The sequence below is a fragment of the Hypanus sabinus genome, chromosome 7, assembly GCF_030144855.1.
Source record: "Hypanus sabinus isolate sHypSab1 chromosome 7, sHypSab1.hap1, whole genome shotgun sequence".
NCBI lineage: Eukaryota > Metazoa > Chordata > Chondrichthyes > Myliobatiformes > Dasyatidae > Hypanus > Hypanus sabinus.
The window spans coordinates 61,919,644-61,936,956 of record NC_082712.1 but is presented as its reverse complement, the minus strand read 5'-3'; the positions used below and the strand labels follow the sequence as shown (position 1 = coordinate 61,936,956).

Here is a 17,313-nt window from a genome sequence, read left to right as displayed (position 1 = left end):
GCAGAATGAAGTGTAACAGATACAGAGGAAGTGCAGTGCTGGTGGACAATAAGGTGCAAGATCACAAGGAGGCATATTGTGAGACCATGAGTCCATCTTATCATACTAGGGAACCATTCTTGTCGCAGTGGGGTAGAAGCTGTTGTTGAGCCAGGTGGCATGTTCTTGCAGACATTTGTATCTACTGCTTGGTAGGATAGGGGACAGGGGTTTGACACACTTAACCTATCCATATCTTTTGCATATTCTTTGTATTCTCCTGATAGCAAGCTTTTCCAGTCACTTTTGTATCATCAATATTTATGGCTGCAGTACATTCAGTCCTTTCATCTAAATCATGAGTCTAGATTAGAAATTATTGAGCTCCCAACATCTCACTAGTTACAGTCTGACAACTGGAAAATGGCCCATTTTCTGTTAGTTAGACAATCCTCCATCCTTTCTAATAGCTCTTAACTTGTTTAGTGACCTTTAAATGATACCTTACGGACGGCCTTCTGGAAATCCAAACAACTACAATCTACTGGTTCATCCATTTCCACACTACTTATTTAAAGAGTCTTAAAGAACTCCTTAAAAAATATCAACCATACACGAGAAGGGAATGCTCATCTATAAAATCCGTTTGGTAGACCTTTCATGAACAATCAGGAAGCTATTTGCGAGTCCTCAGCTTTACTAACTTCTGTTAAAAAATTTCCTGGATGTAAACTTGCAGGGATTACTTTGCCATCACCATTTCTTTCTGTTGACTTTAATTCCTGCAAAAGGCAGAAGGAGATTGTGCTCTGCAGACTGTAACATCAGCTGGTGGCGCTTCAGTTCATCCAAGCACACTAACTGGGAGGATTGAGTGCACGGGTTTCTTTCCTTGAGCACAAAGAAGGTTGAAAGCAAGAAGAATCCAGGTCTTTAAGATGAGTGAGGGCTTGGATAGGGCAGAGATGGAAAATATTGAACATATGTCATTTTGTAGTCAAGGCCAGAACCTGGGGGTTATCAAAGCTAAAAACTTTAATTTCGAGGAACTTCCTTATCCAGAGAGTGAATTCACTTCCATTGGCAGTGGCTGGGGTGAGTAGCTGAGATTCAGTAAGGAACACTCGAGGGAGAATGAATAAAAGGAAGTGAGATGAGGAATGATAACCTCATGCAGCAGCTGGGTCAATGCTGTAAAACCTTTGTTATGTTGTGTAAATTCACTACTTTGTCAGGGATGATCTGACTAAGAAATTGGTGCTGTGCAAACTTCCTTTAACATCCAATCTACACAATCTTTCAGATCACTGATAAATTGATTTGTCTATTTTTAAGGCAAATTTGGTACGCCCTGGTGTGAGTATAGGCTTATTCCTGCACTAAGAACACTGGTACTTCTTGCAAGCCTGTATTTTAAACAGAACGTATGATTAAAACAGTACATTTCTTTGGATTTTGGAAACTTTTATGTCACAACATATAAATTACATTTGTTATCTATCTCTGTTGCACTTTGTGTTCATTTCATATCCTTGCTCTCAGTTGCTAAGTGTCAATGTTCTCTGCTTCCAGATTTTGATGAATGCGCACTTGGGTCAGACTGTGATAAAAGGTCCGACTGTATTAACACCATTGGATCTTACACCTGCACCTGCAGGCCACCGTACACTGGCAATGGAAAAAATTGCACTGGTATAGTTGTTACATATGTGGACAGATTTTCTTAAGACAACTGTGAAAAGTAGGATGGGGGTGGAGGATTTGTGGCGGGGAGGTAAAGAGACCTGTACAAACATTAGTAAGCCAGCTGAGGTTAATTTTTGAGGTCTGATCCCACGGTTTGTTAGCAAATTTAATAAACTTGGTTCAGTAACACCAGAAAAACCTGATGTTCCCATATATGCTCATTATTTTTATTTGAATTCATTTATTTACTTAGAGATACAGCACTGTAACTGGCCCTTCTGACCTAACACATGTAACCAATTAACCTATTAACCCACATGTCTTTGGAATGACAGAGGGACAGCAGAGCACCCAGAGCACTACGTACTCATGGGGAGAATGTACAGACAGCGGCAGGAATTGAACCCCTGGTCGCTGGTACTGTAAAGCGTTATGCTAACCGTTCTGCTACCGTGCTGCATGCACAAAGGGGTAACTTATTTCCTTAAAAGATCAGGGAAAGATAAATAAACTTATTCCCCACACAGTCTGTTTTGGTTGATGAGATTAAAGATTAAAGCACATGAGTTAATTAATTATAATATGATCACTATCATAGATACTGTAACTATTTAATGAAACCCACAATATTTATTCAAAGTTAGTAATCCATGTACTGGAAATATGCTTTGTGCTGAAAATTTGTAATGATTTCTTATTTTATTTTGACTATACTAAGAATATTTAATCCCATCTGAAATTGCTTCAATATATAGGGTAGGGACGACGTAGAACTGGTTCCCACAAGGAGAGTTGAAGTGATTAGCAGAGAGCGTTATGAGAAATCTGGAAGGTCTTACTGATAGTGTGAATGAAAAAGGGCAGGGAGCAGGCTGATGGGAACCAACTGGCTTTCTAAACCACTCTAATCCATGTGGAAAGATGAATCCCTCTGCTTTCCTCCACGTACTATTGCTCAGATCCAATCCGGTGTGAAGACCTTGGGAGACCTATTCATGGACTGGCTGAGGGTGATGTGCACTTTGTTGGTGGTCAGGTGACTTTCTCTTGTGAAGAAGGCTACCAGCTGAATGGGACAGCAAATGTCATATGTCTGGAGAATGGGCAGTGGAGCGATGCGGTGCCACACTGCCAAGGTAGACAACACAAGTCAAAATTTGTTAAGTATGAACACACTGGGACTCTTCATTTAGAACATATATTGGGGATGGTGATAACATCAGGAAGAGTTTTGATTCTTTTTTGGTGGAGCGGTGATGTTTCCACTTTAAGGAAGCCCACATTCAGAGTCATAAATACAAGTTAAACTTCCGAAAAAATTTCCAGATAAACTGTATCAACCAGGTTCAGCGTCTCTTTCTTCAGGCCTGGTTGTTTCTTGGGGAACAGAGATTTGAGGGATGGTGTGGGGAATTATTGGAGAGAATGTCAAACCAAGATGGCGACATGTTTGGTACCCATGCTGCTCCGATTGTCTATCTGTTGAAGCCAATTGAATAAAGGGCAGTGTAAAAAGAACTCCTAATGCTCATTTCACAATTTTCATTCATTCCATCACTTCCACCATTGTCTTCTTTCATTTCTACATGTCTACATCTACATGGTATTGTGACACTGCCATTCTTTATATGATTGTCAGTTTACAGCTATGTTATCTGTCTTTCCCAGCACGATCCTGTGGCACACCTGATATCCCAGCAAATGGTACGATTGAAGGCAGTGACTTCACCTATGGTATGAAGGTGGTGTACAGGTACAAAAAGGTCTTTCAAACTGGATTTCATTCCTTTGCTCCCTTCCTCCCCTTCTTGCCCTAGGTCAAATGGAAAATAGAGGGGTCCAGCTGAGAAATAACCCTACAAAGCACAAAGACAAATGGCTGTGGTTGTTGGAGACCAATCATCTCCAGCTCATCATTTAAGGAGATCGCCTGGGGCAACATTTAGGATCTAGTCCTATTTCACCAATGTCTTCCTTCCCTTTCATCTACCCAGGAAGTTGGTTTTGATACTTGCTTAGATAATTATGTATTAAATCTAAGGCCTTAAGTGAGCCTTTTGCTAGAATTGAATGTTAGCATTTAATCTCACTGCAGAATCAGTTTTAATACCATTGGCATATGTCATGAATTAGTTGTACAGGACAAGTATGTTCCGGTCAGAAGGAAGGGCAAGAATGACAAGGTAAGAGAACCTTGGATGTTGAGGGAAGTGATGAATTTAGCCAAGAAAAGCAGGAAAAGTATGTAAAACTTAGGAAGCTAGAATCAAACAGAATCCTTGAAGATTAGAAAGAAGCCTGATAAAAGCTCAAGAAGGGAATTGGGAAAGCCAGGAGGGGTTATAAAAAATCCTTAGCAACTAGGATTAAGAGAATTCCAAGCATTCTATACATACATTATGAGCAAGAGAATAATTAGGGAGTGTGAGAACCACTCAGGGATGAAAGGGGGAACATTTTCTTGGACGTGGAGGACGTGGGTGTGGTCCTTAATGAGTACTTCACATTAACATTACCAATCAGAGGGAGGTGGAGGATAGGGAGATCACTGCTGAACAGATTGATATGCCAGGGCACTTCAAGGCAAAAGAGGAGGTAGTGTTGGGTCTCTTAAAGAGTATTAAGATGGATAAGACCCCCAGGACCTGATGGGATATACCCAGATTATTGAGTGAGGTAAAAGAAGAGATTACTGGGGCTTTGACATTCTTCACATGCATGAAGAGTAAAAATCTTTACGTCTCCATCTAAGTATGCAATGTGCAATCTTAGTAATTTATAATAATTTGTAAAAAATAGAACAGTCAATGTAGCATAGAATACACTCAAATCAGCGTGAATTCATCAGTCTGATGGCCTGGTGGAAGAAGCTGTCCTGGAGCCTGTTGGTCCTGGCTTTTATGCTCCAGGTACCATTTCCTGGATGATAGTAGCTGGAATAGATTGTGATTGGGATGACTCGAGTCCCCAGTGATCCCACGGGACCTTTTTACACATCTTTTTAAATGTCCTGAATCATGGGAACTTCACAACTACTGCTGCATTGGGCTGGCCGCACCACTCTCTGCAGAGTCCTGCGATTAAGGGAGGTACAGTTCCCATATCAAGCAGTGATGTAGCCCATCAGGATGCTCTCAATTGTGCCCCTGTAGAAAGTTCTTATGATTTGAGGGCCCATATCAAGCTTCCTCAACTGTCTGTGGTGAAAGAGGTGCTGTTGTACCTTTTTCACCACACAGCTGGTGTGTACAGACCATGTGAGGTCCTCGGTGATGTGGATGCCGAGGAACTTGAAGCTATTTACCCACTCAATCCAGATCCATTGATGTCGATAGGGGTTAGCCTGTCTCCATTCCTCCTGTAATCCACAACCAGCTCCTTTGTTTTTGTGACATTGAGGGAGAGGTTGTTTTCTTGATGCCACTGTGTCAGAGAGATGACTTCTTCCCTGTAGGCCATCTTGTTATTGTTTGAGATAAGGCCAATCAATGTAGTGTCATTAGCAAATTTAATTAGCAGATTGGAGCTGTTGATGGCGATACAGTCATGGGTATACAAGGAGTAAAGGAGGGGACTCAGTACGCAGCCCTGAGGGGCTCCTGTATTGAGAGTCAGAGTTGGAGCTCACTCTTACAACCTGCGGGTGATATGACAGGAAGTCCAGGATTCAGCTGCACAAGACACATGTCAGGCTGCTTACCAAGTTCATGGTATTACAGGAGAGCTACTGGCATGGTTAGAGCTTTGGTTGATGGGCAGAGGGCTGCAAATGGGAATAAAAGGATCTTTTTCCAGTTGGCAGCCAGTGACCACTGTTGGGACCACTTCTTTTTATGCTATATATCAATAATTTAGATAATGGAATAGATGGCTTTGTTGCCACATTTGCAGATGATATGAAGATTGGTGGAGGGGCAGGTAGTGATGAAGTGACAGGTAGGCTGCAGAAGGACTTAGACAGATTAGGAGAATGGGCAAGAGAGTGGCCAATGAAATACAATGTTGGAAAATGCATGGTCATGCACTTTAGTAGAAGAAATAAATGTGCAGATAATTTTTTTTCTAAATAGAGAGAAAATCCAAAAATCTGAGATGCAAAGGGACTTGTGAGTCTTTGTGCACAACACCCTAAATGTTAACGTACAGGCGGAGTTAGTGAGGAAGGCAAATGCAATGTTAGCATTCATTTCAAAAGGTCTACAATACAAGAGCAAGAGTGTGCTGCTAAGGCTTTATAAGATACTGCTGAGGCCTCACCTTGAGTATTGTGAACACTTTTGGGTTCCTCATTGAAGAAAAGATGTGCTGGCATTGGAGAGGGTTCAGAGGAAGTTCACAGGGATGATTCCAGGAATGAAAGGGTTATCATTTGAGGAACGTTTGATAGCTCTGGGTCTGTACTCACCGGAATTTGCCATTTATAATATGTGGAAGTCCACTCTTGTTTGCCAAGACATGTTAACTTTACCTTTGGTCTTAGAACCATTATCTCACTTGCAAACGTTATGAGAATGTTGAATTTGCAACCATGACCTCACTTGCAAACCACTAGGACATATGCATTTAAGAGGGATCTAGTTAGATAGATGAGGGTTAGGATACAGGATATCTCCTGTAATCTTATACAGGAGATAAGTAATAGCATAAAGATCTTTTGAGTTTTACAGTTCTATGCCATTTTATATAATACTTACCAAAAATGTCTTTTTCTTTTCTTTCCTACCAAAAGATTAAATACTACTTTTCTCGCTTTTTATAGTTGCGATAAGGGATACGTGTTGTCTGGAGCAGCAGAAACCTCTTGTTTAGCTAATGGTAGTTGGAGTCATGAAACACCTACTTGTGAGCCTCTGATGTGCCCTACTCCTCAGGATACAGACAACGGTAGAAATGTCATGAATGGGATCACATACCGCTCCACCGTTACATACATCTGCAACAGCGGATATCAGTAAGTCAGCCCATAAATAATAATCTATAACATTGCTCATTATCACCAGAGAATTTAACTTCCTCCAATATCTCAAAGTCAGTTCTTGGCTCTCGCTTATTATCTGTCAGCCGTTGCTCACTCTGTCATAAGCTGTGGAATTCCTTCCTTCCAGAACACCTGCTTCTTCCATTTTATTGGTACTCCTGAAAACTCAACACTTTGTCCCAGCATTTGGTTACCTCTCTAATATCACCAGAAATAAAAACAGAAAGTGTTGGAAATATTCATCATTTTGGCAGAGCAAATGAAGAGCAGAATAGACCACACTTTGATCACCACTTTGTGCCACTGAGCATCACTAGCAACTTCTGTTTTTATTTCAGATTTCTAACACATGTTGAATTTTACTTTTGTATGGCTTGATATCAAATTTTGTGTATAAATCGACCTGTGGAATGCTTTGAGATGTTTTTAGCATGCTAAATGTGATTAAAAATACAGCTTTTCTTGTACTTGTTCTGAACTTCTTCTGCCTCCTTTCCAGTCCTGATGAATGGTCTCGGTCTGAAAGGTTGACTGTTTATTTCCTTTGCATAGATGCTGCTTGACCCGCTGAGTTCCTGGAGCACTTTATCCTTGTTTCTCCATTGGTTTTCAGCCATCTCAAAGGCATCAGTGGGGCTTCCAGATGCATTTCTTTGTGATTCTGTTTGCTGACCTGTATTGTCTCCTAGTCTGGTAGTGCCTCAATTTAAAAAATTCTCCACCTGGATTTTCAGTCTCTTTCTGGTTTCTCAAATCCCTTTTGTTCCAATCCTTCATTTCTCCTCAATCTCAGAATTACTTGTAGTTTTCATTGATCGGTTATTGGCAGCTCTTCCTTTCGTTCTGCAGGCCTGAAGCTTGGGAATTCCCTTTATGAGCAGCTTCATGTTTTTAACCACCTTCTTAAAATCTTCTTGTCATATGTCCTTTGTGGTCCTGGTCAAATGTCGTTTGGTGCCCCAGTGCCATTGGAGATAGCTTATTATCTTCTAAAGAGGCTACAGTTTCGCATGTTTCAGAAATATTTGGGGAACTGATGTATTATGTTATTACCTGCTTTTTGAATCACTAAAGGCTCAATGGACCAGATACTTTAATCTGCAACAGCACTGGCCAATGGAATGACACCCCACCAGTATGCGAGGTCATATCCTGTGGGCCCCCTCCATCACTTCCCAATGCCAATGTTGTTGGAGACAAATTCACCTTTGGAAGCATCATTTCCTACAGCTGCAAAGAAGGGTAGGACCAATATCTTTTTCTATATATTTTATTTAAGAAAATCTGTATCAGAAGGACTAGCAACTAGCTGCATAGGAACAGATGACCATTCAGCCAATCAAGCTTCCACTTTGGTACTCTGGGATAGACAGCATTGGCAGTGATGCCCACATTTCATGAGAGAACAGAAGTATTTTTAATTCCTAGTGAGTAAGTACACTGATTCTTCCTGAAAGATAGTTAGGATATTATCATGAATAACTTTCAAATTGCTGCTTATCTAAATAAGCATTGGAAGGAGTGGTTTGCATTTACAGAGCGTCTGAAGACCTCAGAAACAAAAGTTCATAAACACTGAACCATAGATGATACTATAACTATAATGAGGTTTCTGTTTTACATAGGTGTATAAATTCCTGGGGTAAAAAGCTGGATTGGTGTGAAAATAGTCCTAATGCACAGAAGAGCAGTTTGAACCCATCTCCAAGTCTCCCAGGCAGTGACCCCCGAGCTTCCAAGAGGATTTTAAAACTTCCTCTAGCATAAAATTCCCCAGATGTTGTCAACAATCACATGAGCACAATCAGATTCACCTCCAATGTAATTTACAGTCTCTCTGCTCTGAAAAACAGGAGTTTTGCTTTTACTAACTTAGTTCTGAAACTACACTATTTACCGAAACATCACTCAGGCTGCCTTCTTCACCCTGACTGAGATCTGTGGCCTTTAGAACATGTTATCCTATTTTGCCAGTGAAGTTCCAACTCATAGTTGTCCTCAGCTTCCTGGGCTCAGGAGCAGGCAGATCAAGTTCCAGATTTTTGTGATGATCTGTGAGCTCCAGCTGTTATTGCTCCATGATCTTTAAGCAGTTTGCTCTCCAGAGTGCTGTCTGTAGTGTATCAAATGGTGCATCAATTGGCTTGTTACATGAGGCTGCCCAGGTAGCAGCCGCAAAGTCAGGTGCTGGCAATTGTGAGAGTTTGCAATCTGTCTGAGACCTGAGACAGAGCGATCTGACAATGTTGTTCAAAGCACCTTGCAGTTGAAGATTCCAGTGTTTGTGGGTGATGCACCATCAATAACTCTCGGAGACAGGAAGAGAATGATAGGCTTTTATTAGCAGCAAAAGGGAGCACGACATCTCGGAGACTGAGGGAGGAGCAGTGCCCCAATCGCCTTTATACAGGGGTCTGTGGGAGGAGCCACAGGAGCAGTCAGCAGAGGGGCATGTCCAGACAGGTATACATTGTTTACCACAATGGGACTTTTAGAAACTGTTCTGAAGGTGGCACCCTGCTCTGAATTAATGCCATCAATATAAAGCAATGCCCACTGAAGTATGTAAATCGCTTGCTCTAATGTCTGACTTAATCTTCTCTCTGATTGTCTTTTTTTTGCCGTAGCTACATATTGCTCGGTGTGGAGACAAAGCAGTGCCTGGCCAGTGGAATGTGGAGCCACAGCACAATGCAGTGTGTCCCCCTGTCATGTGGCCCAGCTCCGGACATTGATCATGCGTTTCCTGAGACAGGCCACCAGCTCTTCGGAGACATTGCCATCTACTACTGCACAGATGGGTATAGCATCTCGGGCAACTCGCAGCTGGTCTGCGACGCTTCCGGAGCATGGACCCCACCGGAAGGCAAAGCCGTGCCACACTGTGTGGCAGACTTCTGCAAGAAACCACCATTAGCACCACATGCGATTCTGGAGACCATCGACAAAGTGAAGTTCCCAGCTGGCTCGCAGATCACGTACAAGTGTGAGGAAGGCTTCATGCTGAACACCACCACCACCATCGAATGTGTCCGTGGTGGCCTGTGGGAACCCTCTCCATTTAGTGTGCAGTGCATCCCCGTGCGCTGCGCAGAGCCGCCAGTCATTGAGCGAGGCCACGTGAGTGGGACCAACTACAGCTTCGGCGCCATTGTGGCCTACAGCTGCAACAAGGGCTTTTACGTCAAAGGCCACAAGAAGCGGGTGTGCCAGGCAGATGGAGAATGGAGTGGCCAGCTACCCAGCTGCCAGCCTGTCTCATGTGGAAAACCCCCTTCTCTCACCAATGGACGTGTCGAAGTGAGTTTTAATGTCATAAGTATTCTCTCATTTGGGGAAACCATACAAATAACCAAGGGTTAAAAATAGGAAGTAGTGGAAACTATAGCATATACAGAGAACAGGTTAATTTTTGCGATTCTACTTAGCTTCATAGATGTTGCCTGATCTCTTACGCATTTCCACTTCTTTCTATTTCCAGTATCTGTGGCATTAAGCTTTAGAAAAATTCCAAAACTTAATAGATACTGATCCTTTAATATTAGATCTCAGGAGCTAAGTAGACTTTGACCTCATTAGGACTTGGGTTGGAGGTGACTTTACCTGGGGAGGAGAGACATAGTCAATGCTCACTTGAGATCTACATGTGATGCTCTTTGCCCTAACTAGCACTGTAGACCTGGGACAGATCTTGAAATATGAGGCAAAATTACATCAACTGTTGCTGCATTCACTGAAACATAGAAGAGCAAAGGGTGTGCTTTTAGAATTTGGGAATATATTCACGTTGCAAAAGCCTTGAAGCTAACTTAAATACATAACTAGTCCTCCCTGATAAGAATTTTGAAAATACTTTAACATTGATAGATTGGTATAAGTACAGACAAGAAACATTGGCTGTTAACTTGATCAGTTATCTTAAATCTGTGGATATAATAGTTTTTTGTCACCCAGGTCATTCACAGATAATAGAGGATTATCCTTGTACATGTAAATGTAACGTATGCATGTTGAACTTCATTTCTGAAAGATATCACACATGCAACTGCTCAACAGGACGAACTTCTATCCCTTGTAACATCAGTGTACAAATCAGCAAGAAACCTCTTTGTTTTCCCTGCCTTTCGCTTTTTCAGAACGTGTATTTTAACGGAGCGTCAGGAACTCTCAGATATCACTTTACAGCCAGTGAAGTACTCTTTCTAGCTAAAGTCATAAATCAGGAAATGCTTCAAATCAAATCAAATTAAATGCAGCCACTAACAGCAAAAACTGATGGTAAAACAGAATGTTGTCCTTAACCCAGTTAATCACAGTGCTGATTATTTTTTAAGTCTCAACGTTGAAAAAAGTATAGCGTATTCATAATGTATGCAATGTAGCAATATATTGCACAAAAGTAAAATGTAATGAGGATGAAAGAGTAATTAATTTTCTGTAGTGCCCAAGTCTCATTTCACATGAGTTAAGAAATGTTCAAAGGACAATACTTGTGCAAAATTCTTAATGGAAACTATTGATATTCAACAAGCAGATACCGTAAATTCTTATATTCTTAACAATAGTTAAAATCGATGGTCCGAGGTACTACTAGAAGAAAAGAAAAAATAAAGTTTTCTATTTATTTTTAGAATGCCCAAAACTTTGTCAGCCAGTGTTGTACAATTAAAGTGCACTCACCATTATAATGTAAACAATGGAGCTAATAATAATGTTTTTCCCCCTGTGAGTGATATATATTGTCCATGACAGTGGGTAACTTTTTCCAATGCTCTTCAAAATCTGCCTGGGAATTTTCTCAAATCATCATAAGGCTCCTGTTTAGTGCTTCCTTCAATGGCTCACATGCCTAACAGTTGAAGTACTAGACATTGGAGCCTTGATTTTTGCACTCAAGCCCTGAAATGGGACTTGAACCCACAACTTTTGGATGTAAAGGCATGTGTTGCCCACTGATCCATGACTGATAACATAAGTGATGGCTAGAAAGATAATTTTTTGTACGTTTTCTTGAATTGCAGATTAAAAATGGCACGCTGTTTCAGAGTGAAGTCAGCTATTACTGTCATCATGGCTTTCGTTTGGTGGGGAGTCCCATTCGTACCTGCGAAGGAAATCGTCACTGGCACAGTGAGTCTCCCCCTTTGTGCATCCAAGTGAACTGTGGGCTACCTCCAGCTCCCAAACACGGACACTTCATCGGGTCTGATTTCGATCTCAACTCACGAGTGGAGCTCAGATGTGAGGAAGGTTACGTGGTCTCTGGGAACGCGATAATGATCTGCCAGGAGGACGGCCTGTGGGACAGAAGCGGGCGCCCACAATGCATGCCACTGAGGTGCCCTGAACCCTGGTCACTCGGGCAGGACAGCAATCTGCTGGTCCACAAGACCAACACAAGTGGAACCATTCTGCTGGAGTGTGCAGAGGGCTATACGCTGGAGGGGCCAGCGAGTCTGAAGTGTCTGGCGTCCCAGCAGTGGAACGACTCATTCCCTGTTTGCCAGCCTGTCATGTGTGGGAAGCCTCCGGATGTTCAGTATGGTGACACTTTGTTTTCTGACCTTCACTTCGGAAGCGTTGCCAAGTACACTTGCACCAATGGGTTTGTGTTGCGGGGACAACCGTTCCTGAGCTGCCAAGCTGATGGAACCTGGGGCCAAGCTGCCCCGGAGTGTGTGCCCATTGAATGCCCTCAGCCTGAACTGATCCGAGATGGAATCGTGGACATCCAGGGCCTGACCTATCTGAGCCACGCTGTGTACACCTGCAAGCCAGGCTTCTACTTAAGGGGAAATGCTACCGTTACTTGTGGTGAGAACGGTGAGTGGCTGGGCGGACGGCCAGTCTGCCAGCCAGTTGAGTGTCCAACACCACAGGAAATAACAAATGGAAGACCAATCTTTGAGAAATTATATCACCGAGAAACTATAACATACGTTTGCAACACAGGTTTTAAGCTGGAAGGCCAAGAAAAGCTGACTTGTTTGGAGACAGGTGAGTGGGACGCAGAAGCACCTATTTGCAAGCTTTTCAAATGTGAACCGCCTCAGCTTATAGAGAATGGCTTTGTCGAGGGCTCTGATTATAGCTTTGGTGCTCTCATTTTCTACAGCTGCTTTCCTGGGTTCCATTTGATTGGTACCTCTATGCGCATCTGTGAGGAAACCTCCTGGTCCAACACCTCACCATACTGCGTGCCTGTAGATTGTGGCCTCCCCCCACACATTGATTTCGGAGGGTACTTGGGCATACGGAATGAGGACGGGGACGTGGACGGAGGATCTGAAAAGAGAAGTGGCTCTGATATCGCAACCAATCTCCTCCCATCAGGCCTCGATCCAAAGAAAGGCTTCTCTGCTTCCATCTCGGAGCAAGTCCCACACCTAAGCTCCAGTGACAATAAGCAAATGTGGAACAATCCAAGCGTAGACCTTCACCAAACGTCCGGGTTCACGAGTGGAACTGTGATTCAGTACTACTGTTACAGCAGCTACGAGTTGATAGGGTACCATGTTCTGGAATGCCAAGAAGATGGCACGTGGAATGGGAGTGCACCCGCCTGCCTTCTGATAGAGTGCAAGCTGCCAGTCAAACCTGAAAATGGTCACGTTAGGTTTTCCAGTAACCTGCTTGGCAGCATGATAGAGTACAGCTGTGATCGAGGCTACGAGCTCCTTGGCTCACACACCAGGCGTTGCACCTCAAACAGTGAATGGAATGGCACGCCTCCTACCTGTCAGCCGGTATCGTGCGACTCGCCCAGCCAAATCAAAAACGGAGTCGCGAAGGGCACCAACTACACCTACACCAGCGTGATAGCTTACGACTGCGACCCTGGGTTTGAGCTGGTTGGGCCCGTTCAGAGGACTTGCCAGAGCAACGGGGAATGGAGTGGAGAAGTACCACAGTGTGTCCCAGTGTCCTGTGGTCTACCTCCCAGTCCTGACAACGGCAATGTGACTGGATTGAATTACACCTTCCAGAGCCTGGCAAGTTACAGTTGCAACAATGGCTACCTAATTAAAGGGGATCTGATTCGTACCTGCCTTGCCAATGGCAGCTGGAGTGGGGAGACGCCACAATGCCTATTGGCAGCATGCCCGCCACTCACTGGCTTGCCGAATGGCTATATCACAGGAAGTGAATTTACCTATAGGAAGGAAGTACAATTCCAGTGTGTGGATGGTTATTTACTGGTTGGTGCACCAAGTCTTGTGTGTCAGGGAGATGGGAGTTGGAGTGATGTGGTACCGCAATGCAGCCCAGTCAACTGTGGTCCTCCGGAAGACATCTCCCACGGATTAATCAATGGGTCTAGCTTTAGCTTTGGGGACTCGGTGAAGTACATATGCTTTCGTGGGTACGGACTGATAGGGATCTCAGTCAGGTATTGTCTACGGAACGGGTCATGGAGTGACAATGTTCCAAAATGTGAACCCTGTAGCTGTCCATATCCGAACATCCACAATGGGTTTACCACCGATCAAGATTTCAGTTGTGGAAACCTAATAACCTTCCAGTGCATGGAGGGTTTTAAGTTACTGGGCTCTTCTCAAGTTCTGTGTGAATCTGGGGGGAGGTGGAATTCAAGCCTTCCCTACTGTGGCCGAATTTCATGCGGTGCACCTCCATTAATACACAATGCCTTCTTTAACGGGAGCAGCTCCTTGCCTGAGAACGCCATAGCCTACAACTGTTTTCCTGGCTACATCATGAAGGGGAAGGCTGAAGTGTTCTGCACAGACAGAGGCAAATGGAGTCAGCCGTATCCAACCTGCGGGCCAGTGGTCTGCGGGCCACCTCCGCCAGTGCAGCACGCAACTGTTGTAGGTGACCAATATACATTCGGGAGCAGAATTCATTACAGGTTAGCACAATGTTCACTCCAAGTTATTTATAAATAATATCCTTATATATCAAGTACAAGTGTCCGTTATTGTATCTGGTTTGGTCCACATTTAAAGGTTGCTTCTGTCCAATATATTAAAAAATGGGCTTCTTGGACACTTTTTGAAACTTAAAAGTCTTTTACAGACTATTGAATTGTAAGCATTGTCAAAATAGAAGAAGCTTGGTAACAGAGTCTGTTTGGCTGTAGCAGGTTCTCACTAGCCGCCTGACCAGGTGGTGACCAGGACACTACCAGGAACTTACAGCTCCTCTGCTCCTCTTCAACATAGTGTCAGAGATCCTTACATTGACTTTGGAGACTCCCACCTCTAACCTGCTAAGCCAGCAGAACCTGGGGCCAAGCTAAGCCAACATGTGTGTGCACCAGTCAAACACCTTTGGTCTTCCAGGATGTAAGCAAGATATGTAAAATTATGAGAGAAGACAAAGTAAATAGGAAGAAACCATTTTCCTTAAAATGGAACCAAATGCCAAAAAGGACATGAGCTTAAAGTAGATTGACAGAAGACTCAGGAGGGAGATAAGGAAAAATCTTTTCACCTTTTGAGGTGGAACTCACTGAAAGGACAATAGAGAAAGATAGCATCATCATACTGAAGAAGTTATAGATGCTTACTTGAAAAGCTGTGACCTCCAGGGCTACTGACCTAAGGTCAGAATGTTTAAGAGGCTATGTAGCTCCTAAGGTCAGAAGCTGATCACTGATGATCGTGCAGTCTTCAGTTCCATATGCAGCTCAGAAACTCAAAATCAAAATAGTCTGCAGATGCTGGAAATCTGAAATAAAAATGGAAAATGCTGGAAAATACTCATCATCCATGGAAAGAGAAACAGTTAACATTTCAGGTCATCAAATCCCTCAGTTCTGATGAAGGATCTTTCATCTGAAAAGTTAACTGTTCTGCTGCTTGACCTGATGGGTATTTCCAGCATTTTCTGCTTTTATTTCTACAAAGGAAGCAAATTTAATTTTTTCTTATTTCAGCAAATGTCATCAAACTTCATCCATGCCCTCATGCATCAGGACTTGGACAACAATCAGGTACAGGCTGATAGGTGACAAGTATCATCTTTGTAACATAAGTGCCAGGCAATGTGTTACTACCAACAAGAAAGTCTATCTACCTATCCTTGACATTCAATGGCATTCAGAGACATATCAGAATCAAGTTTAATATCACTGGCAAATGTTATGAAATTTGTTGTTTTGTGGCAGTGGTGCATTACAATCATCATCATCAGGTGCCATGCCCAGTCTGAGCTTTGACTGCCATGGCCCACACACTCCTGTTTCAGGTCAAGTGGATCAATTCACTGGTACTTATTTCCAGTTCTCTGGCTGCTGTCTCCATCATCATTTGTCTTTACTTTCCTCTTGCTTTCTTCCCTTCAGTCTTTCCCAAAATTACTGTGCATTCTAACTCCTCTTTCCTAATCACATAACATTACATTACAATACATAATAATAAACTATGAATTACAGTAAGTATATATATGAAATAAGTAAGGCAAAAAGAGAGGAAATAAATGAGTAGTGTGCATGGGTTCATTGTCCATTCAGAAATCTGATGGTGGAGGGGAAGAAGCTGTTCTTGAAACATTGAGTGTGTGTCTTCAGATTCCTTTACCTCCTCTTTGATGATAGCAATGAGAAGAGAGTGTGTCCTGGATGATGAAGGTCCTTATAGATGCCTCCTTTTTAAGATATCACCTTTTGAACGTGTCCTGGATGTAAGGGACTGCCCATGAATAGGCAGACTTCATAACTTTCTGCAGCTTTTTCTATTCCTGTGCAGTGGTGCTCCATAATAGATAGTGCATCTGTAGAAATTTGCAAATGTCTTTGGTGGCATATCAAGTCTCCTCAAACTCCTAATGAAATATAGCTGCTGTCATTGCCTTCTCTGTAATTGCATCTTTGCAATTAATATGTTGGGCCGAGGATGGATCTTCAGAGATGTTGACACCCAGGAATTTCAAACTTCCCATACTTTTCACCACAGATCCCCAAATGAGGAGCAGTGTGCAAAGCCTTGACTTCCCCTTCCTGAAAACCACAATCAATTCACTAGTCCTAATGATGCTGAGTGCAAGATTTTTGCTGCCACACAACTCAACCAGCTGATCTAGCTCACTCCTATATGGCTCCTTGTAGCATCTGAAATTCTGTCAACATTAGTTGTGTCGTTGGCAAGTTTATAGATGGTATTGGAGTCATGCTGAGCCACACAGTCATGGGTGTAGAGAGTAGAGCAGTGGGCTAAGCACACATCCCTGAGCTGATGCAGTGCTGATTGTCAGCAAGGAGGTGTTATTTCTGATCCGCAAAGTTTGGGATCTTCCAGTGACAAATTCAAAGATCCAGTTGCAGAGAGAGGTACAGGGGCCCGGGTTTTTGAGCTTGTTGCTTAGAACAGAGGGTACGATTTTATTGAATGCTGAGTTGTAATCAATACACAGCAGCCTGACATTGATATTGCTATTCTCCAGGTGATCCGAGGCCAAGTGGAGAGTCAAGGGGATTGCATCCACTGTAGACCTATTGTGGTGATAGGCAAATTGCAACGGGTACAGATCTCTGCTTGGTAAAGTGTTGATTCTAACCATGATCTATCTCTCAAAGCACTTCATTATTGTAGATGTGAATGTCACTGTCTGCTAGTCGTTGAGGCAGCTCACCCTGCTCTTCTTGGACACTTGTATGACCATTGCCCTTTTTGAAACAGATGGGAACCTCAGACTACAACAGTGAGAGA

The 17,313-nt window shown here is 43.0% G+C and overlaps 1 protein-coding gene across 1 annotated transcript in view; it reads left to right on the top strand.

Moving 5' to 3' along the window:
- Positions 1–17,313, top strand: part of svep1 (sushi, von Willebrand factor type A, EGF and pentraxin domain containing 1) — a 259,210-nt gene that overhangs the window by 189,565 nt on the left and 52,332 nt on the right. The window contains exons 32-38 of the mRNA XM_059974816.1: positions 1,552–1,671; positions 2,625–2,801; positions 3,334–3,418; positions 6,425–6,616; positions 7,718–7,885; positions 9,271–9,943; positions 11,665–14,513. Of these exons, the coding sequence (XP_059830799.1) occupies positions 1,552–1,671; positions 2,625–2,801; positions 3,334–3,418; positions 6,425–6,616; positions 7,718–7,885; positions 9,271–9,943; positions 11,665–14,513 (4,264 nt within the window). The remainder of the gene's footprint in view (positions 1–1,551; positions 1,672–2,624; positions 2,802–3,333; positions 3,419–6,424; positions 6,617–7,717; positions 7,886–9,270; positions 9,944–11,664; positions 14,514–17,313) is intronic.